The sequence below is a fragment of the Dama dama genome, chromosome 6 (assembly GCF_033118175.1).
Source record: "Dama dama isolate Ldn47 chromosome 6, ASM3311817v1, whole genome shotgun sequence".
NCBI lineage: Eukaryota > Metazoa > Chordata > Mammalia > Artiodactyla > Cervidae > Dama > Dama dama.
In genome coordinates this window covers 25,372,413-25,394,532 of record NC_083686.1, presented here as the reverse complement: position 1 = coordinate 25,394,532, position 22,120 = coordinate 25,372,413, and the positions used below count along the sequence as shown (strand labels likewise).

Below are 22,120 nucleotides of genomic sequence, written 5' to 3'. Positions count from 1 at the left end.
CACAGAAATATAACGGATCATAAGAGACTTGGAAGAAAAGCTTTTCCTTGGAAGAAAAGCTATGACCAACCTAGATAGCATATTAAAAAGAAGAGACATTACTTTGCCAACAAAGGTCTGTCTGGTCAAAGCTGTGGTTTTTCGAGTAGTTGTGTATGGATATGAGAATTGGACCATAAAGAAAGCTGAACACTGAAGAATTGATGCTTTTGAACTGTGGTGTTGGAGAAGACTCTTGAGAGTCCCTTGGACTGCAAGGGAGATCAAACCAGTCAGTCCTAAAAGAAATCAGTCCTGAATATTCATTGGAAGGACTGATGCTGAATCTGAAACTCCAATACTTTGGCCACCTGATGCGAAGAATTGACTCATGGGAAAAGACCCTGATGCTGGGAAAAATTGAAGGCAGGGAGAGAAGGGGACGACAGAGGATGAAATGTTTGGATGGCGTCACCGATTCGATGGACTTGAGTTTGAGTAAGCTCCAGGAGTTGGTGATGGACAGGAAGCCTAGTGTGCTGCAGTCCATGGGGTTTCAAAGAATCAGATACGACTGAGTGACTGAACTGAATTGTGAGAAACTGCTTCAAATAAAGTATATGCTAATAATTTGGGCAACTTGGAGGAAATGGATAAATTCCTAGTAACAACCTTCCAGCAGTGAATCAGGAAGAAACAAAAAAATCAGAACAGACAGATTATTAGTAAGCAGATTGAATCAATAATTAAAAACTTGCCCCAAATAAAAGTCCAGATGGTTTCAATGACAAATTCTACCAAGTATTTGAAAAAGAATTAACACCAGTCCTCCTCAGACTTTTCCAAGAAAGAGGAGGAAACATGTCTGAGTCATAACTCATTTTATAAGGCTAATCCATACAAAGATGCTACAAAAAATGAAAATTTCAGGCCAATATCCCTGATGAACATAGATGTAAAAATCCTTAACAAATTACTAGCAAACTGCATTAAAAGTATTATACATCATTATCAAGTGGAATTTATTCCAGGGATGCAGAGATAGTTCAGAGTCACAAATCAATCAGTGAAATACTGCAGATTAACAAAATGAAAGATAAAAATCACGTGATCATCACAACAGATGTGAAAAAAGCACTTGACAAAATTTAACACCCATTTTTTATATAAAAAAAAAATTCTCAACAAAGTCAGTATAGAGGGAATGTACCTCCACATGATAAGGGTTGTCTGTGATGGATCTACAGCTGATATGCTCAATGATAAAAAGCTGAAAGCTTTTCATCTAAAATCAGGTGCAAGACCAGGATGGCCACTCTAGACACTTACTCAGCATTGTACTGGGAGTCCTAATCAGAGCAGTCCAGCAAGAAAAAGAAATTAAATCATCTGAATTGGAAAGGAAGAAGTAAAACTGTCTCTGTTTGCAGGTGACATGAAACTATATACAGAAAATCCTAAAATTCCTCCAAAAACTAGAATTAATAAATTCAGTGAAGTTGCAGGATATAGAATCAATACACAGAAATCTCTTATGTTTCAATGCACTGATAATGAACTATCAGAAAGAGAAATAAAAATAATCTCATTTACAGTTCACCAAAAATAATAAAGTATCTGTGAATAAATTTAATAAAGGCAATGAAAGAAGGTAAAGAAGACTAAGATGAATAGAAAGATATTCCATGCTCAGGAACTAGAAGAATCCATATTGTTAAAATGTGTATACTACCCAAAGCAATCTATAGATTCAGTGCAATCTGTTTCAAAATTCCAATGGCACTTTCCACAAAATAGGACCAAAAAAAATTCTAAAACTTGCTTAGTAAGGAAGCGTTAGTTGCTCGGTCTTATGCGACTCTGTGACTCCAGGGACTGCAGCCCGCCAGCCTCCTTGGTCCATGGAATTCTCCAGCCAGGGACACTGGAGTGGGTTGCCATTCCCTTTTCCAGAGGATCTTCCTGACTCAGGGATCGAACCCAGGTCTCTTGCATTGCAAGTGGACTCGTTACTATCTGAGCCACCAGTGAAGCCCAAAACTTGTTTGGGACCACATAAACCTCCAAACAGCCAAAGCAATCTTGAGAAAGAAGAACAAAGCTGAAAGTATTGTGTGCCATGATTTCAAACTTTATTATAAAGCTATAGTAATCAAATGGAGAAGGAAATGGCAACCCACTCCAGTATACTTGCCTGGAGAATCCCATGGACAGAGGAGCCTGGTGGGCTGCAGTCCATGGGGTCACACAGAGTTGGGCGTGACTGAGTGACTAACACATGCATAGTAATCAAAACAGTGTGGTACTGGCATAAAAACAGACACATAGATCAGTGAACTAGAAAGGCAAGCCCAGAAATAAACCCATGCATATATGGTCAATTAACTTACAACAAAGGAGCCAATATACAATGGGGAAAGGAACCTCTTCAGTAAATGGTGTTGGGAATGGTGTTCAGTAATGGTATTGGAAAAACTGAACAGGCACATGCAAAAGAATGAAACCAGACCACTCTCTCACATCACACAAAAATTAACTCAAAATGTATTAAAGATGTGAATGTAAAACCTGAACCATAAAACTAGTGGAAACATAAGTGGTAAGCTCCTTGGCATTGGTCTTAGCAGTGATTTTTTGAATTTGACACAAAAAGCAAAGGCAGTAAAAGCAAAAATCAAAAAATGATACTCAACTGAACTAAGGAGTTTCTGCTCAGTAAAGGAAACCATCTAAAAATGAAAATACAACCTGAATGGTGGAAAATATTTGCAAATCCATACATATGATAAAGGGTTAGTATCCAAACTATGTAAAGAATTCATAACAACTCAATCAGAAATAATACATATAAAAATGAACAGAAGACCTGAAGAGATATTTTTTTCAAATAATATACACAGATGGCCAGCAGACAGATGGAAAGATCAGTATCACTAATCATTAGGGAAATGCACATCAAAACCACAATGCAATATCACCTCACACCTGTTAGAATAGCTCTTATTAAAAAAGACAACAAATGTTGGAGGATGTGAAGAAAAAGAAATACTATGTACTCTTGGTGGGAATGTAAATTGGTGCATTCACTATGAAAAATACGGGGAGTTCTTCAAAAAGTTAAAAACAGAATTGTGTTTTCTTCGGTTCCAAAATCACTGTGGAGGGTGACTGCAACTGTGAAATTCAAAGATGCTTGCTCCTTGGAAGGAAAGCTATGATAAACCTAGATAGCGTATTAAAAAGCAGAAATATCACTTTGCTGACAAAGGTCTATATAGTTAAAGCTATGGTTTTTCCAGTAGTCATGTATGGATATGAGAGTTGGACCATAAAGAAGACTGAACACCAGAGAACTGATGCTTTTGAATTGTGGTGCTGGATAAGATTCTTGAGATTCCCTTGGACTACAAGGAGATCAAACCAGTCAATCCTAAAGGAAATCAACCCTGAATATTCACTGGAAGGACTGATGCTGAAGCTGAAACTCTGATAGTTTGGCCACCTGATGCAAGAGCCAGCTCATTGGAAACGACCCTGATGCTGGGAAGGACTGAAAGCAAAAAGGGAAGAGAGTGACAGAGGATGAGATGGTTAGATAGCATCATCAACTCAGTGGACATGAGTTTGAGCAAACTCTGGGAGATATTGGAGGACAGAGGAGGTGGGCGTGCTGTAATCCATGGGGTCACAAAGAGTTGAACATGACTTAGTGACTGAACAGCACCAGTAACAACAAATGATCTAACAGTTCCACTTCTGAGTATTGACCCAAAGAAAATGAAAACAGTTGAAAAGATTTCTGTACTTTCATGTTCTTGATAGCATTATTTACATGCTGGGAAAGATTGAAGGCAGGAGGAGAAGGGGACAACAGAGGACAAGATGGTTGGATGGCATCACCAACTCAATGGACGTGAGTTTGAGCAAGCTCTGGGAGATGATGAAGGACAGGGAAGCCTGGTGTGCTGCAGTCCATGGGGTCTCAAAGAGTCGGACACAACTGAGCGACTGAACAAGAAGAAGATAACGGAAGCAACCTAAGTGTCCATGAACAGTTAGGTGGGTAAAGGAGATGTGGTAGATATATAATGTAATATTACTCAGCCATAAAAAGAATGAAAAAATGCCATTTGTAACAACGTGGATGGCTCTTGAGGGCATTATGCCAAGAAGTAAGTCAGGGAGAGAAAAACAAATAACATACGGTCTTCAACATTGTATTTACTAGTCAGTGTATTTGCCAGGTGTACTTTACTCAAATGAGAGCTATAGTTGCAGATGCCGCCAAATCCTTCCCTTCTTGGTGCACTCACTGGGCTTTGTACTTAAGATTCTTAACATGTATTCTGGATAAGTTTCATATCTTTTGCTAGTTTGAGTGCTTTTCAGATTTGTTTTCCTTGTGCATCCCAGCACCTGGCCCAGTACCTAAAATACAGTAAGCCAGTTGAGTGAATGGTGATAGCCATCACTGTAGCCGGTGATTAACACAGGAAGTCCCCTGAGTTATGTGAACCATCTAGCGAGGGTAAAATCCTTGCTTTAGTTTGACATCTCAGAATCAAAGGGTCAAAAGGTTAGGAATGGGAAGTGTGATCACTCTCTGAGAAGCCCAGAACTGAGGGCTCAGACTGAACATGCTGTGGTTGGAGGGAATTGCTGGGGCTTTACAAGCCTCTTGGAGATTTCATGTGTTAACGGTGGTGATTCCAAGGGATAGTGTGGGGCCAGATATAAATAGCAGAACACAAATGAGGTAATGTGCCACTGCCAAGCTACTGCTGGGGATGTTTATAAAAAGAAGAGCATTCCCTTTTCAGCTCTCAGCGTCAACAACCTCCTATCCTGAAGACACCCTCACCACAACTGAGAGAGTGGGGAAACAGTGAGACCTAGCATCATTTAAAACTCCACAGGCAGAAAAGCCAGGTAAACATTTTGACTTATTTACATTCAGACTACGGAAGTGAGGATTTTTCAAGAAAATCCTCATTCAGAGCTTGCCTTGTGACAGTTATCTGTCAAGTGTTATTTTCAAAATCTCTTTTCTAAAGGGACGATTAACACAGAAGTGGCATTTTTGTGCTATCTTTCAATATCTTTAATGAAAGAAACTGCTCGTGAATAAAGATGGCAATCTGGGGCCAAAGGGAAGACTATCTTCTTTCCCCTGTGCTATTTATCCCCACTTTCAGGTGCCAGAATATGGTGATTGGTAGGATGAAAAAAGATTTTAATTCAGTTCCAGTCATGTCAACTTTGTTTTAGGTATGTGGAAAAAGCCGTAAAGCAGTCTTTAATTAATTGAATCAGTTAGTGATTCTGGGACGGCTTCAGCCCTTGATGGACTCTTACCTTCCTGTTTACCTGCTTCTGTCTCATGAATGTTGGGATGAATATTGGGCACATAGCCAGTAGAGTTATATAATCTTAACAGAGTTGCTTCCTGTTCACCTCCTTCTTATTCTCATTCCTGCTTTCGGCGAGTTACTCAGGATGCTTGTTTTATCCTTGGTTTCTCTTAAATGTGAATATTTGGGAGAAAGAGAACACCTCGGATAACCTTCTAGTTTTTACCACTACCTGTCTCCATCCTACCAAATGGGTGTCACTTGGTTTGCAGAGAGGATAAAGAATGGATGATGTGTATAGATAACTAACTCCTGGAGAATTTTTGGAGACTGGGAGCTAGGAGACCTATCTGTTTTCTTTCCTTTTTTTTATTAGTTTGTGATTTTCTGTGTATGATGAGGGGAGATTGAGTGGGAGGAAGAAAAATTGACTATCAGTGACTATTGGTGGGAGAGACAACATGTCTACAGGAGAATGGAAATTCACATATTTAATCCTGAGCAAATATCTGAAGTTTTCTGAGCTTTTGTTTCCTCATGTGTAGAATGAAGGTGTTAGATCACCAGACAAAATCTAATGACCCTTTCAGCCATTGGGAATTTATTCATAATCACTTCCTAACCATCATGATATCCACTCTTACCCAGAATGAAAAAATGTATATCCTGTGTGTCATCCCGTTTTACTTCTCTAAACTTTTTTTTTAAGTCTACTAAATTGGAATTCCTTTTTAATTTAGAAAGGAAAAATGAAGACAGGACATTTTGAAATGGTCACCGTGCTGTTGGCACCTATGATTCTGATGGACATCCTCCAGGTAATGTTAGGAATGGGAAGCATGTGGTCACTGGAACGGGAACTCTTGGTATAAAGTTGCCTGAGGCATGTGTGTGGGTTGATGATAGAAATGAGGACAGATAGAATAGGTATAAGTTAGTTTTTTTAGATGTAGATCTTACTTTTTACACACTGATACATGTTAACTGTAGAAAATTAAAAATTAGAAGTAGACAAAGGAAGGAAAGTAAAAATCATCCACAGTTTTCCACCCAGAGGCAATGAGTCTTAATCTGTTGGTGTGTAGGCGTCTCACCTTTTTTCTATGTATTTATGTTTGTAATTTACAAGATAGATTCACACTACATATCCTATTCTTTTTTTTAACCTTTTTAAGTTAATATTGTGCTATAGCTGTCTCTCCGTGGCATCGGATAGTCTAAAAACATGTATTTTTCTTCATATACGTTGACAATACAATGTCTACTTGTTTTCCATGTTTTATATAGTGGCTATTTTCTCACATTCAGTATTCTTTTTATTCTGATAGAATTTTCATGACTTTATTTTTTACAATTGAATCTTTAAACATTCTGTAACATGTTTTTATGTAAAGTATGAGCCAGGTATCTCACTTGATTTTTTCCCCCCACATTGTTAGCTCTCACATCACTACTGAGTATTTGTCCACTGATTTGAAGCGCCTTCTTTAAAATGTGTTAAATTCTTAAAAACTTCATCCATTTTGAGTTTAATATTCTGAAATATTGTTTATAGAATCACTGTATATTCTGTTATCTGTTTTGCAGTGTGACTTTTAAAAAACTGAAGTGCAATTCCCATATAAAAATATACCATTTTAAAGTGTATAGTTCAGTGATTGTCATACATTCTCTATGTTGTGCAACCATCACCACTTTATCTCATTATAGGATTCCTGTCACCCCCAGAAGAAGCCCTGTAGCTGTTAGCAGTCAATTCAAGTTCCCTCTTCCCTGTATCCCCTGAGATCCACTAATCTGCTTTGTCTCTATGAATTTTTAGATTCTGGACATTTCATCTGAATGGAATCATACAATATCTAGCCTTCTCTGTGGCTTCTTTGAGCGTAACATTTTCAAGCTTCATACACGTTGCAGTGTATATTAGTACTTTGTTCTTTTTTGTAGTGTAGTAATATTTCATTGCATGGTTATGCCACATTTTATCAATTCACTAATTGTTGGGCATTTGGGTTGGCCCCACTTTTTGGTTCTTATGAATGAATTTGAGCATGCATGCTGAGTCATGTCCAACTCTTTGTGACTCCATAGACTGGAGCTCCCAGACTCCTCTGTCCATGGGATTTTCTAGGCAAGACTGCCGGAGTGAGTTGCCATTTCCTCATTCAGGACTTATGAATGAATAGTCCTGCCGTGAACTTTTGCATTCAGATTTTTGTTTGTGTGAACATATGTTTTCAGTTTGCTTTGGTTTATACCAGAAGTATATAATTGTTGGGTCATATGGTGGCTCAATGTTTAACCTTGTGAGGAACTGCCAAATTGTTTTCCACATTTTATATTACTTACACAGCAGTGTATGAAGATTCTGTTTGTCTATATCATTGCCTACATTTGCTATTTTCCCTTTTTTCCTTATTTTTATATCCATCCTAATGGATATGAGGTGGTATCTCACTGTGATTTTGATTTGCCTTTTTAATATTTTTCTGCAACATAATTTTGATATATTTATGAATGTTTCATAATTTGATACCTTTTTAAATCACTTTTACATTTTTGTAATAAATTTTTGGTAATTAAGCTTCATCCGTATAGCCTTGTTTCAGTGGATAACTCAGGAAGAAAATATAATTAGTGGGTTCACCTAGCTTTTGTACCTGTTCCTTAGTGTCCATTCAGTTTTCCCTGAATGGTGGTGGCATTTGTGGGCTTTTTCACTGCACAAGGTACTCACTGTTCAGAACACACAATCAGCTGTGGCCTTGGGCCAGAAAGACTTGAAGTCTAAAATTAGACATGTGGAGACTGGTTAGAGGCACAGGGGAAAGACAGGAACATAGTGGATCAACTCTTGGATATGATGTGAGGAATGTGGGAGGTGTTTTCAGGGCGTGATGTCTTATAATATGTTGAAGTCTTGAAGATAAATTAGACATTGGTGCCCAGGATGCACCCTGGTACATTCTGTGCTGTGGAGGAAAGTGCATTTCTTGGCTAGGAGATGGCAATGATTTGATATAGTAAAGCTCAAATTCCCACTTAAAGAAACCGACCTATGGACCTAGAATTTCAGGGGTCTCAGTGACTTTCCCAACAGAATATTTTGTGGCTGGTAATCAGACAGTTTCTGATGCCAGTACAGTTCCTACTAGCACTACTTGTAAGATGGTGTTGTGAGTTTTATTCCAGACCTTTCATAAGTGTTGTTACAAGGACAAAGTTAAACTTTTTTTTTTAAGTGCTATATAAATGTCAGTGGTCTTTATCATCAGAAACACATTTTGGTTAAGAAACAGATTCTGGAGCCAGAGTGCCTGGGTTCAAATCTCAATTCCATGCAAGTTAATCTCCCTGGCTTAGTTTCCTCATCTTTAAAAGAGGGACTAATAATAGTACCTACCTACCTATGGATGTGAAGTTGGACTATAAAGAAAGCTGAGTGCTGAAGAATTGATGCTATTTTTTTTTTTTTTTTGAATTGATGCTTTTGAACTGTGGTGTTAGAGAATACTCTTGAGAGTCCCTTGGACTGCAGGGAGAGCCAACCAGTCTATCCTAAAGGAAATCGGTCCTGAATTATTGGAAGGACTGATACTGAAGCTGAAATTCCAATACTTTGGCCACCTGATGTGAAGAACTAACTCACTGATGCTGGGAAAGATTGAAGGCAGGAGGAGAAGGGGATAGCAGAGGATAAAATGGTTGGATGGGATCATTGACTTGATGGGCATGAGTTTGAGTAAGCTCCAGGAGTTGGTGATGGACAGGGAAGCTTGGCATGCTGCAGTCCATGGGTTCGCAAAGAGTTGGACATGACTGAGTGACTGAACTGAACTGAACCTACCTCACAGGGTTACCACGAAGATTAAATGAGTTAGTATATATGAACACTTAGTGCTGCACACACAGAAAGCACTCTGGAGAAGTTTTTTAGGCCTTAGGAGTGCAGGACATGAGTGAGAAAGAGAAATCCAAGAAAGTTTCACAAATGAATGGAGGGTTTTTTATAAGCACTAGGTTGATGCTAGCTGTAGACAGTAGGGTTGTAAGTTTGGCCTTGCTCTTAGATTGTTTTGTTTGAAGGATCTTTGAGTACCTCAAGTGAAATTATTAAGTAGGCAGTTGATATACAGAAGTCAAATGGAGTTATTAATTATGCAGTTGATATATAGATCTTGCACTTACACAACAGGTCAGAGATATTCAGATGATCATTGAAACTATGGGTCTTACATCATTGCCTAAGGGTAGACTTAAGATTTGGAAAAATAAATAGCCTTGAGAAACTGTGACCTTTAATGGCCAATTGGAATATGCTAGACGTGCAAAGGCGTCTAAGAAGTGTTCCCTTAGTGAGAGCTGTTGAAGCTCAGAAATGTCAAGTCCTATAAGTAATTAGTACCTAGTTAGTAACAGAAATGGAATTTGAACCCAGATCTATCTGGCTTAGTCCTTTTCCAGTTGCATAGAACAGAAAGCCCAGATGAATAGGGAATTTACTGTTTCGAACAACTGAAGCAAAATACAGCTTTCAGGTAATGCTAGACTGGGGCCCTAAGTAATGTTATCAGGACCTCATCTCTCTTCACCTCTAAGCTCTACAAACCTTTCTTTGTTGACTATTTGCAGACAGGATTCTTCAAGGGACTAAAAGGATAACTGTTGGCTTACCCAAGCCGTTATTATCCTTAGAGCTTATGGTTGAAGGAAAAGAAAGCCTTTTGTTTATCTGGGAGTGCTCTGGCTTTTAAGCCCGCATCATTGCTTATCATAGGGGCTGAAGATGCAAAATTAGTCCTAGCCAAACATTACAGAAGAGGGATGGGTGTCCTCAAAGAAAAAGGGGTAATATTTGCCTTTATGTATTTATCCATCTAGTAAAGTATTTCATACAAGGTATTTCAGATTCACTCAATAGTCTTGAGCGGTTGAGGAAATCTAGCTAAGAATATCGTTCAGAGGCAGGACTGCCACCCATTTTTTTTGTTTCACGCTCATTTTCTTTCCTCTCTACTACAGGGTTCAGATGAATGACTTATCAGCATGGTCATGCTCATACTTCCCATTTACTCTTTCATATAAATATGTCACAGCTGAGAGAAGTTATCACTAACAGTGGAATATACTTTCTATATAAAAAGATATCAGAAGTTCATTGTGAGCAAGGAAGAGAGTCTTGGCAGGGTTTGAGAGGATGCAGGATTCTTTGCAGAAAATTGAGAGGAAATGGTATACACTAAATATTTTTATTTCAAGAGTACTAATTTCCTTTTCCTTTGCAGGTAAAAGCTGAAATGTTAGATATGGCAGATAATGCATTTGATGATGAATACCTGAAATGTGCTAACCGGATGGAAATCAAATATGTTCCTCAACTGTTCAAGGAGGAAAAAGCAAGCCTCCAGCTCTTAGAAGACGTGTGGGAAAATGCAGAAGCCAAGTGGGAAGCTCGGAAGCCTCAGCTCTTTCTCCCTGTGAATTTCAAGGATAACTATGGTATAGCCCTGATGGCATATATTTCTGAAGCTCAAGAGCAGTCTTCCTTTTACCGTCTGTTCAATGAAGCTATGGAAATGGCTGGCCAGTCTCGAAAAGATTATGTCTATGGCTTCCAATTCAAAGCTTTCCATTTTTACCTGACAAAAGCTCTGCAGTTGCTGAGAAGATCTTGTGAGAACAGTTACAAAAACGTGGTGTACAGCATAAGGCTGAATAGTTCATTTACATTTGGAGGGCTGAACCAAGCCCGACTTGGCCATTTCACCTTGGCATATTCATCCAAACCTCAAGTTGCTGATGACCAACATGTTCTGTTAACCATCAAAACATGTTTTGGAGTTGCCGTTGAAAAATTTCTTGATAAAGAAAGTGAAAGAATTGTTTTAATACCTCTGAATGAGGTTTTTCATGTGTCACAGGATGAGGCTGGCAATAACCTTATCCTTCAGAGCACAAACAGGACCTGCAGCCACTATGAGTGTGCGTTTCTAGGTGGTAAGTGTCTGTTCTGTCTCTGTGTGTGGGGAGGGGAGGAGGGAGTCTCTTAGGCCCAGGGAGAAGTCAGGAAGGAAAGTGGGAGGTCTTGAAGGGAGAAAAGTCATTGGTGGTCTCCTGTCTAGCTTTTTTCATACCATTAGTTTCTTTTTCCATAATTTAGTTTCATCAAAATCATACAGTATTATTGAAAATTAAAAAAATAAAATAGTAATGTAAGGTAATAGTTCTCCACCAGGAGTGGTTTTGTCTGGTAGGATCAGTTGACCGTAGTTGGAAACATTTTTAATTGTTACACCATCTGCCTGTGCTAGTACCGTCTAGTGGGTATAGGCCAAAGAACACTGCCAAACCATTCACAGACGGCCCCCACAACAAAGAAGCATCTGGTTCAGAACCCTTCGTATGAGGCTTACAGTGAAAAAGAGCCCTACCCCTTTCTGGCCCCAATTCCTACTCCTCAGTGGCATCCTTTTTGTTTTTTAACTATTTTTTTAGATACTTACTGCATGTTCCTAAGTAAATAACATGCTTCAGCATGTTTTTCTTGATTTAAAAATGTTAGACATTATTTATTGACTTCCCAGTACTGATAGAGAATAAGTATTTAGCTCTAATATACCCTACATTAGTTAGGAGTTCTTTATTGCATTCACTTGTAACAGAAAACCTCCCTGGTGGCTCTCATTTAATCAAAAAACTACTGGTGGGCTGTCCAGAGTTGGTATAGGACCTCAGCTACATCACGAGTAACTCAGACTCTCTGCTTCCTGCCCACCAACTTTAGCATATTGAGTTTGTTGATTGGTGTTTTTAGTGTGACTGTTGGCAGGTATAGGCATCAATCCATGTCCAAGATGAAATGAAGGGAAAGGAGGATGGCAGCCAAATCTGCCTGTTTAACCAAGAGGGTAAAGCTTCCCCAGAAACTCCAGGTAGATTTCACCAGATTGTGTGTTATTGACCGGAACAGCTACTTGATCATCTGCTGACTCGTTTGAAAAGACCTTGATGCTGGGAAAGATTGAGGGCAGGAGGAGAAGGGTACGACAGAGGATGAGATGACTGGATGGCATCACCGACTCAATGGACATGAGTTTGGGTAAACTCCGGGAGTTGGTGATGGTCAGGGAGGCCTGGTGTGCTGCGGTTCATGGGGTCTCAAAGAGTTGGACATGACTTAGCGACTGAACTGAACTGAACTACCAGAAAATCTTGCAAAGAGGGTAATTAGCTTTTCTAGCCTCTATCATGTAAGGAGGCAGGGGAGAAGGGAATAAGAAATAGCTGTTAGGTCAGTAAATTAAAAGTATCTGATAAACATCACCGTCCTCAATATTTGTGCATTTTCCCTTCCCATTCTCCCAGTGTAGTAAAGACTGCTACCTTTTCTTTTTAAGTACTTCTTTTACTCCAGAGTTATTAGTTGTATGATTTTCTGTTTCCTTAGTTTTTTTTATATGCCATCAGTAATTCACCCCCTGAACCGTTAGAAATGCACATCTTCTCTTAATACATTTCGGCTTATCAGATACTCTCCCCCACCCCTCATCCTCCTTGTACTCCATCGTCCTGCTTTGTGAAAATATCCTGAAATCTCTCCTCACTGCTGTTCTGAGACTTTCTTTTGTTTCTGCCCTATGAGGAATCCCCTATATCTTGAATTTGTTCCTCTTTCTTGAATTACTCCTTACTTTGGAAGGGGTAGAGATACTTCAGAAGCTTTATGAGGAAAGAGACAGTGAGGCAAATTTTCTAAGACTTTGTACATCTGAAAAATCTACATTTAAAAACTTGAATAACAGTTTGTAGATTTGTATTTCTGTTTTGGGAATTATTTTTCTTGGAATTTCAGAGATATTCCTCCACTATCTTTTGCTTTCTGATGTTGTTAAAGAATGTGAAGCCATTCTCATCACTGAAACTTTGAGTGAGACCCGTTTTTTTCCTCTGGGAGGTTCTAGGATATTTTCTTATCCCCAGCATTCTGAAATTTTATGATACTGTACCTTGTTGTATATGAGTAAAGGGTTAGCAAACCCCTTTCTCCTTCATCCTATGAAAATAGCCTCTTGTTGATCTTCTAGCACTGCTTCTCTGTAATCTACTACAGAGGGAATGACAACTGTGTAACAATGCAGCGCTGCCTAGAGGTAAACGTAACGCTTGATTGCTAGAGTGCATGAGCTGAGAGATTGTGAATGAAGAATAAATAACCGGAGGGAAGCCATGGCCTTGGGCATTCCTAAATGTGGTGTGATGTACTGAAGCGTTCTTCTTGCTGAGTGCTGGAGTGTACTCATGGACTGACTGATGTATGAGATGTTGTCTTCTGTGTGTCGCATGAGGATCCTAAACCGGGATGGGTCCTGTACCCGCCTGTGTAATCTTGTTGTCTTCTTCCGGAGATCTCGTTCTGGGGACTGAAGAACAGCCCTGGACTGCTGTGAGGACTTGTGTTGAAGGTTTATATCCCATGTCACTCCGAAGTAGTATGCTCTGTTCTCTGCCGACAAAACCAAGTACTGGTGAGGGGACGCCTTTGGGGTCTCATGAATGTGATTGTCTTGCTGAACCCAAAACCACGGCTGCTTGTCAAGCAGAGAAAGTACTGAAGTAGGGCCTTGGAAGTGGGATAGAAGTTTAGACTGAAACTCAAATGTGCCAGCACGTTATGAGATTAAAAAAAAAGAATAGACAGAGACGTGCTGATGAGACATTATACCTGGAGGATGGAGTGGGGAGGGGAGCCGGTCCACTTTTGATTTAATGGCAGAAGCTGTGTAACCATTGAGATTCCTGGGGCACAAAAGGAAGACTTTAAGGAAGTCTTCATGCTTAGGGTCATATACATGCACCATTTGCACCTGCATGACCCAGAGAGTGAGTGCTTCTATAAATTTTGCACTTTACATACCATTTTTGCCTCACTGTAGTCCTGACCCTGAGTTGGACATAAGACTAACTGTTCTCCATGAGGGGCAGATGAAGGCTGGAGTGAGCAATTTATGTTGAGAGGAAAAGTGCCCATTTCTTTCACCGAACATACATTGGACCTGACCAAAACCAAGCCCCTCAAAGCAGCTCATGGTCACTAACTGTGGGCATTTCTCTCTTCCCAGTTCCTCAGTACATCACAGTGGCTTGAAATTGGCCATGGTTGAGAGTTATGCGATGGACATCAGCAAACACTACAAATCAGGACCCACATTCTCCACCCCAGAACCTGTTCAATTTTACCAGCACGTTATGGCCAGAAACCCAGTCTGCAGCTGGGCTGACAAAACAATAGCACTTTCAGTGGTGCATTCAGCTGAAGGCCCTTTGGGGAGGCATTGGTTACACAGAAGCCATAGTAGGCCAAATCTGGTACCTGGTGGAGGACAGAGGCGGGCAGTGGGGTGCACAGAGTTCACGTCTGTGAGCATGATTACGATGACAGGTGGGGAACCATCGGGTTGATGCAGAATGAGCCAGGACTCAGACCTACATGGGCTGGTGTGTTACTAGCCCAGTGTGAGGAAAGGGGAGGAGAATGGGGAAACTTCTGAGGGCCTGCCCAGAAAGTTAGCCAGAGGCCACGCAGCAGGTTAATCTTCAAACCAGCTACAAGGGAAAACCTTTTTGGAGGCTCACGTGTATACTGTTTGGAGAGCTCTGACAAAGTCAGGCCACTGCCTTTGGTTGTGTTGCTTTACCTTCCCTGGTGGCCCAGATGGTACAGAATCCACCTGCAATGTGGGAGACCTGGGTTCCATCCTTGGATAGGGAAGATTCCCTGGAGGAGGGCGTGGCCACCCACTCCAGTACTCCTGCATGGAGAATCCCAATGGACAGAGGAGCCTGGCGGGCTACAGTCCATGGGGTCGCAAGGAGTTGGACACAACTGAGCAACTTCACTTTTACCTCTAAACTGGAGTCTCAGCTGATGTCCTCTGCTGCCATCTGGAGATAACTAATGGAAACTCAGGATCGAAAACAGCCTGAAGTGATCGTTAAAGCTAGGCTGTTGGAAACACTAGGAAGGATGATAACCAGGGGTTTTAAAAGCTTAACCAGGAGGATGTAGTCAGAACCTTGTTCTACTGTGACTGAAGATAACTCTGGGTGAAAAAAGGCAATGTTTCTAAAAGTGATTTAAAAATTATGCTGTGCTCCATTTGGTGTGCTGCCACAGTCCTGTGCTGTTACTTTAAACTCGTTTGTGATTGCCAAGATAAAACGTTTGTGGGCCTTACAAAAACTAGTTAGCTAAAGAGAATAGCTCAGTTGGTTGGGAGTGGAGAAAATAATTCCTGGTAGTCAAAGAGATACTTGTATTAATCCAAGAATATAGGAGTAAGTAAGTAATGTCAGCTGGAGACCTCCCTTGTTCCTTAGGGCTCTCCATAGACTGTCTCACAGCATGGCACCTTATTTTATCAAAATGCCAGAAAGCCAGAGAGAGCCAACGAGTCACAGTCTTTTGCAGCCTAATCACAGGAGTGACATTGCATCACTTTTGCTGTATTCCTTTTGCTAGAAGTAGGTTACTACGTTCAGTCCACACTTGAGAGGATTACTAGAATGTGAATATTAGGCAGCAAGATCATTGGGGAACATGTCAGAAGCTGCCTACTATAATCCTGACCCACTATAGTCTGTCACTTCCTGTTGGGGATGACTCGCATTGACTGTCTTCTTTCCGTAATGATGAATTCTGTGGTAACCGGACTGGATAGCAGCCCTAGAACCACTGGGGAAGCAAAGTCAGCATCTTGTTTCATATACTGGTGATTTTGATCTAATCAGAATTATCTTTTTGCTGAGGTCATATGAAATATATGTTCATTTACTGAAGTAAGAACAGATGCTTTATGAATGTTCATCTGTCCACTGAGGTCAGAGCAAGTACACCCACACAAGCATATCCTTGGCGTTTGGGAACTTGGCTGAGGCAGAAGTTAACATGATTGCAGCTTATAAAAAGCTGAAGACAGCCATCCAGTCAGCCCTATAGAGATCTTCATTGGGGAGGGTGTTAGAATTTTTAATTTGTAGTCCTCATCCTTTATAAGTGATTTCCTTAGTGTAGTAGTTTTGTGTATAGAGCCAGAGCTGTAATAGAGATAATGACCACACACACTTGATTTCCTTTGTTGGTTTCCAGATGCTTTTCTTTAGATACAATCACTTAATATGAGCCTGTATGTGGTTAACATAACGACTGAGCTTATGAGTTGTATTTACTGCATTTTTTTTTACTGTAGTGAGAGATTGTGTAGAAGTTTATTAATCCAGTTCTGAGTGTCTTAATGACCTGATTATACAACTAGGGCATTAGTATTGGCAGATTTCAGTCGGTACCCCAGTGGGTGTGCTCCCTACCAGGATCACCATTTGAAGTTCAGCTTCTCACACAGAGCATTCAAGACAGTGAACAAGTCATTAATCATCATCTTTGTCGCTAAGTGGTTTTCAGCTCTTTGTGACCCCATGGACTACAGCATGCTAGGCTTTTCTTTTCTCCATTATCTCCCAGAGTTTTCTGAAATTATGTCCATTGAGTCGGTGATGCTATCTAACCATCTCATCCTCTGTCACCCCTTCTCCTCCTGCTCTCAATCCTTCTCAGCATCAGGTGGCTGAAGTATTGGAGCTTCAGCTTCAGCATCAGTCCTTCCAATGAATATGCAGGACTGATTTCCTTTAGGATGGACTTCTTGCAGTCCAAGGGACTCTCAAGAGTCTTCTCCATTACCACAATTCGAAAGCATCAGTTCTTTGGCATTCAGCCTTCTTTGTGGTCCCAACTCTCACATCCATACATGGCTAATGGAAAAACCATGGCTTTGGCTGGATGGATGCTTACACACCATGGATCTTTGTAAGTGAAGTAATGTCTCTGCTTTTTTAATATGCTGTCTAGGTTTTCTTCCAAGGAGCAAGCGTCTTTTAACTTCATGGCTGCAGTCACCGTCTGCAGTGATTTTGGAGCCCAAGAAAATAAAATCTCACTGTTCCCACTTTTCCCCTTTCTATTTGCCATGAAGTGATGGGACTGGATACCATAATCTTAGTTTTCTTAATGTTGAGTTTCAAGTTAGCTTTTTCACTTTCCTCTTTCACCCTCATGAAGGGCTCTTTAGTTCTTCTTCACTTTCTGCCATTAGAGTGGTATCTTCTGCGTATCTGAGGTTGTTGATATTTCTCCTGGCAGTGTTGATTCCAGCTTGTGATTCATTCAGCTTGTACTTCATTCAGCCCAGCATTTCACATGATGTACTCTGCATATAAGTTAATTAAGAAGGTTGACAATATACAGCCTCATTAACTTACTCCTTTCCCAGTTTTGATCGAGTCCATTGTTCCATGTCTTGGTTCTAACTGTTGTTTCTTATCCTGCATATAGGTTTCTCAGGAGGCAGGTAAGGTGGTCTGGTATTCCCATCTCTTTAAGAATTTTTCACAGTTTGTTGTGATCCATACAGTCAAAGGCTTTAGCGTAGTCAGTGAAGCAGAAGTAGATGTTTTTCTGGAATTTCCTTGCTTTCTCTGTGACCCAGTATATGCTGGCAATTTGATCTCTGGTTCTTCTGCCTTTTCTAAACCCAGCTTGTACATCTGGAAGTTCTTGGTTTAAGTACTGTTGAATTCTAGCTTGAAGTATTTTGAGCATAACCTTGCTAGCATATGCAATGAACAAAATTGTATGGTAGTTTGAACATTCTTTGGCATTAGAATGAAAACTGACCTTCTCCAGTCCTGTGGCCACTGCTTATTTTCTAAATTTGCTCACATTGAGTGCAGCATTTTAACAGCATCATCATTTAGGATTTGAAATAGTTCAGCTGGAATTCCATCACCTCCACTAGCTTTGTTCATAGTAATGCTTCCTAAGACCCACTTGACTTCATACTCCAGGATATCTGGCTCTAGGTGAGTGACCACACCATTACAGTTATCCAGGTCATTAAGATCTTTTTCTGTACAGCTGTTCTGTGTATTCTTGCCACTTCTTAATCTCGTCTGCTTCTGTTAGGTCCTTACCATTTCTGTCCTTTTATTGTGCCCATCCTTATGATGGATTAATGCAGCATTTCATTGGATTTGCCCAGCGTTGCAATAGGCTGTTTTGTCAGAGAACTGTGCTGTCTTTCCAGGTGTGATGTCTTACAGGGAAGGGCCCGGGCCCCGTGGAGTGTGGTTTGGATAAAGCAGTAGGTAGGACTTCGTGTTGTCTAACGCAGACGTTCTCAGAGATTCTAGGTTCATGCTGTTCTTAGTGCTGTCTTAATTTTTCACAGCATCTGTAATCTGAAATAAATACCTAAAAGGTCTGTTTAGTAAGTAAAATCAAATCAAACATCTCAATATTTATGTCTTAACATCTTAGTAGATGTTTTATGTTATATATATATAAATTTTAAATGCTGTTATTTCATTCTTTACCATAGTGACTTGCTAATGTAATGTCTGTGCCTGTTGGACACTGCACAGCTTCTCAAACCTTGGTATCAGAGTAAATACTACCTTATTTCCTGATCAATTTTCACATGTATTTGCTTTTATCACAATTGCTAAAAACCTAACTTTGCAAATATATGATGCTATTGAACTGAATGTAATGTAATGTAACTTTGAAACTGTTCTACCTAAAACTGATAGTTCATGCAGTTTCTGAACGATATCAAATATGGCTCTGTTTGTCTTGAAATTTTTTAAATATCCCTTGGTGTCCCTGTAAATTTGCTAGAGCATTCAGGGACACCTCTACCACTGTTTGGGAACTGCAGGTCTAATGGATGGGCAGCCATTTATTTATGAAAATGGCTGAGGCTTTAGGAGCCAGGTTTGGCTGTTAAATTTCTATATGACAAGGCAACTTTTGGGAGTTTGTCCTACTTCATGGGAATGTGGTTCAAAGACAACCCTTTGCACAATGAGATATTGGATTGGGGAGTCATGGCTTCTTTTTCTGTGAGATAGTCTATATCATTAGGCCCAGTAACAGGCTAGTAGCAGTAGCCCTGCAAAGGGAAGAAGTCCTTGTGTCGAAAAGCCCAGTGACTTTACTCTTGTTGCCAGAAATTCCAGTCAGCTGTGAGTTTGGTCACAAACATCTGTAATTGTTTGAGATCTGAAGGAGATGGAAACCCAAGAGAGGGTTTTATTTACTGTTGTCTGAACTGCTTCTAAGGCTTCTTACTGTAGAGCTTCTTGCTAAAATGTCAACTTAGAAGGTTTCCAGTGAGGCAGGTAGAAATAGGCACTATTCTTCATCTTCTGAGTTCTTTCACTGGCCTTGGGTAGAGTCCTTACACAAGTAAACTGATGGGTACTTTGGTGAGTACTGAAAAGCCTAAAGATACCTGGGGTTCTCTGTGCAGCTCCTTTCTCTTTAGTACTCTGTAAAAACCAGACTATCCTGGTATTTTCCTTTGCGCAAAAACGGCTTCACAGTTAAAATACCGTTTTGAGTTTTCTATTTATTTTTGAGTTATTTTTGATAAGCTACATTTTCCTAGGAATTGTCCATTTGCCTTAGATTTCAAATTTATTGGCATAAAGCTAATCATTATAATCTCACATCTGTTTACACCTGTTGAATCTGTAGTTATATTCCCTTTTTCAGTCCCTATATATATTTGTGTCTTACCCTGTTTATTTCTGAATCAATCTCTTATCCATTTTTAACCCTGCTACTTTTTTATTCAAGTACAGTTGATTTACAATATTGTGTTAGTTTCAAGTGTACAGAATGATTCAGTTTCATGTATTTTTTCAGATTATTTTCCATTATAGGTTATACAGGGCATTATGTATATAGCTCATGGTGTTTTATATGGTAAATCCTTATTGCTTAGACTTTACTTCACTTAGTATGATATTCTCTAGGTCCTTCTGTGTTGGAGTTTTTTGTCTTTTACTTCATTCCTTCTTGTGGCTGAGTAATATTCCATTGTGTGTGTGTGTGTGTGTGTAGTGTATGTGTATGTATACACACACACACCCCCCCCCACACACACACACATCATCTTCTTTTTTTTTCCCATTTATTTTTTATTAGTTGGAGGCTAATTACTTTACAATATTGTAGTGGTTTTTGTCATACATTGACATGAATCAGCCATGGATTACATGTATTCCCCATCCCGATCCCCCCTCCCACATCCCTCTCTACCCGATCCCTCTGGGTCTTCCCAGTGCACCAGGCCTGAGTACTTGTCTCATGCATCCAACCTGGGCTGGTGATCTGTTCCCCCCTAGATAATATACATGTTTCGATGCTGTTCTCTCGAAACATCCAGCCAGTTGGTGGTCACTTAAATTGTTTCCATGTCTTGGCCATTCTGTGTAGTACTGCTGTGAACACTGGGGTGCATGTATTTTTCAAATTAGAATTTTATCCAGATATATGCTCAGGAGTAGGATTGCTGGATCATATGGTATTTCAGTTTTTATTTTCTTCAGGAACCTCTATACTGTTTTCTGTAGTGGCTGTATCAGTTTACATTGTGTAAGAGAGTTTCCTTTTCTCCACATTTCTCTCTAGTCTTTATTATTTGCAGACTTTTTGATAATAGCTGTTCTGACAGGTTTTGAGGTGATACCTCATTGTGGTTTTGATTTGCCTTTCTCTAATAATTATGATATTGAGCATCTTTTCATGTACCTGTTGGCTATATGAGTGTTGTCTTTGGAAAAATTTCTTTTGCAGTCTTCTTTCCATTTTTTTTTCCCCCCTTGCTATTGAATTGCTTGGGCTTCCCTTGTGGCTCAGTTGCTAAAGAATCCGCCTGCAGTGCGGGAGACCCCGGTTCGATCCCTGGGTTGGGACAATCCCCTGGAGAAGGGAAAGGCTACCCACTCCAGTATTCTGGCCTGGAGAATTCCAAAGTCCATGGGGTTGCAAAGAGTCGGACATGACTGAGCGACTTGCACATGAACATGAACATTGAGTTGTATGAGCTATTTGTATATTTTGGATATTAACTCCTTGTGAGTTGCTTTCTTCAAGTTGTCTTTTCATTTTGTTGATGGTTTCCTTTGCTGTGCAAAAGCTTTTAACTTTGATTAGGTCCAATTTGTCTATTTTTGCCTTATTTCATTTGCCTTGGGAGACTGATCTAACAACATTTTGCTGCAATTTATGCCAAAGAATGTTTTGCTTATGTTCTTTTCTAGGAGTTGTATGGTTCAGTTCAGTTCAGTTGCTCAGTCATGTCTGACTCTGCGACCCCATGGACTGCAGCACACCAGGCTTCCAGGTCCATCAACAACTCTGGCAGCTTGCTCAAACTTAGCTCCAAGTCAGTGATGCCATCCAACCATCTCATCTTCTGTCATTCCCTTCTCCTCCTGCCTTCAGTCTTTTCCAGCATCAGGGTCTTTTCCAGTGAGTCAGTTCTTCTCATCAGGTGGCCAAAGTACTGGAGCTTCAGCTTCAGCAACAGTCCTTCCAGTGAATTTTCAGGACTGATTTCCTTTAGGATGAACTGGTTGGATCTCCTTGCAGTTCAAGGGACTCTAAAGAGTCTTCTCAAACACCACAGTTCAAAAGCATCAGTTCTTCTGTGCTAAGCTTTCTTTATAAGTCCAACTCTCACATCCATACATGACTACTGGAAAAACCATAGCCTTGACTAGACGGACCTTTGTTGACAAAGTAATGTCTCTGCTTTTTAATATGCTATCTAGGTTGGTCATAATTTTCCTTCCTAGGAGTAAGCGTCTTTTAATTTCATGGCTGCAATCACCATCTGCAGTGATTTTGGAGCCCAAAAACACTGTTGCCACTGTTTCCCCATCTA

The 22,120-nt window shown here is 40.1% G+C and overlaps 1 protein-coding gene across 7 annotated transcripts in view; it reads left to right on the top strand.

Annotated features, from left to right (window-relative positions):
* The window catches only part of ART3 (ADP-ribosyltransferase 3 (inactive)), a 146,376-nt gene that overhangs the window by 102,337 nt on the left and 21,919 nt on the right, over window positions 1-22,120 (top strand). For 4 of the 7 annotated variants that reach the window (XM_061145767.1, XM_061145765.1, XM_061145766.1 and 1 more), the window contains 2 exons: window positions 6,071-6,148; window positions 10,616-11,327. In XM_061145767.1, coding sequence (XP_061001750.1) covers window positions 6,080-6,148; window positions 10,616-11,327 — 781 coding nt within the window. In that variant the 5' untranslated portion in view covers window positions 6,071-6,079. Of the gene's footprint in view, window positions 1-4,799; window positions 4,909-6,070; window positions 6,149-10,615; window positions 11,328-22,120 lie in introns of all 7 variants that reach the window. The other 3 variants (XM_061145761.1, XM_061145762.1, XM_061145763.1) reach the window with 1 other exon arrangement.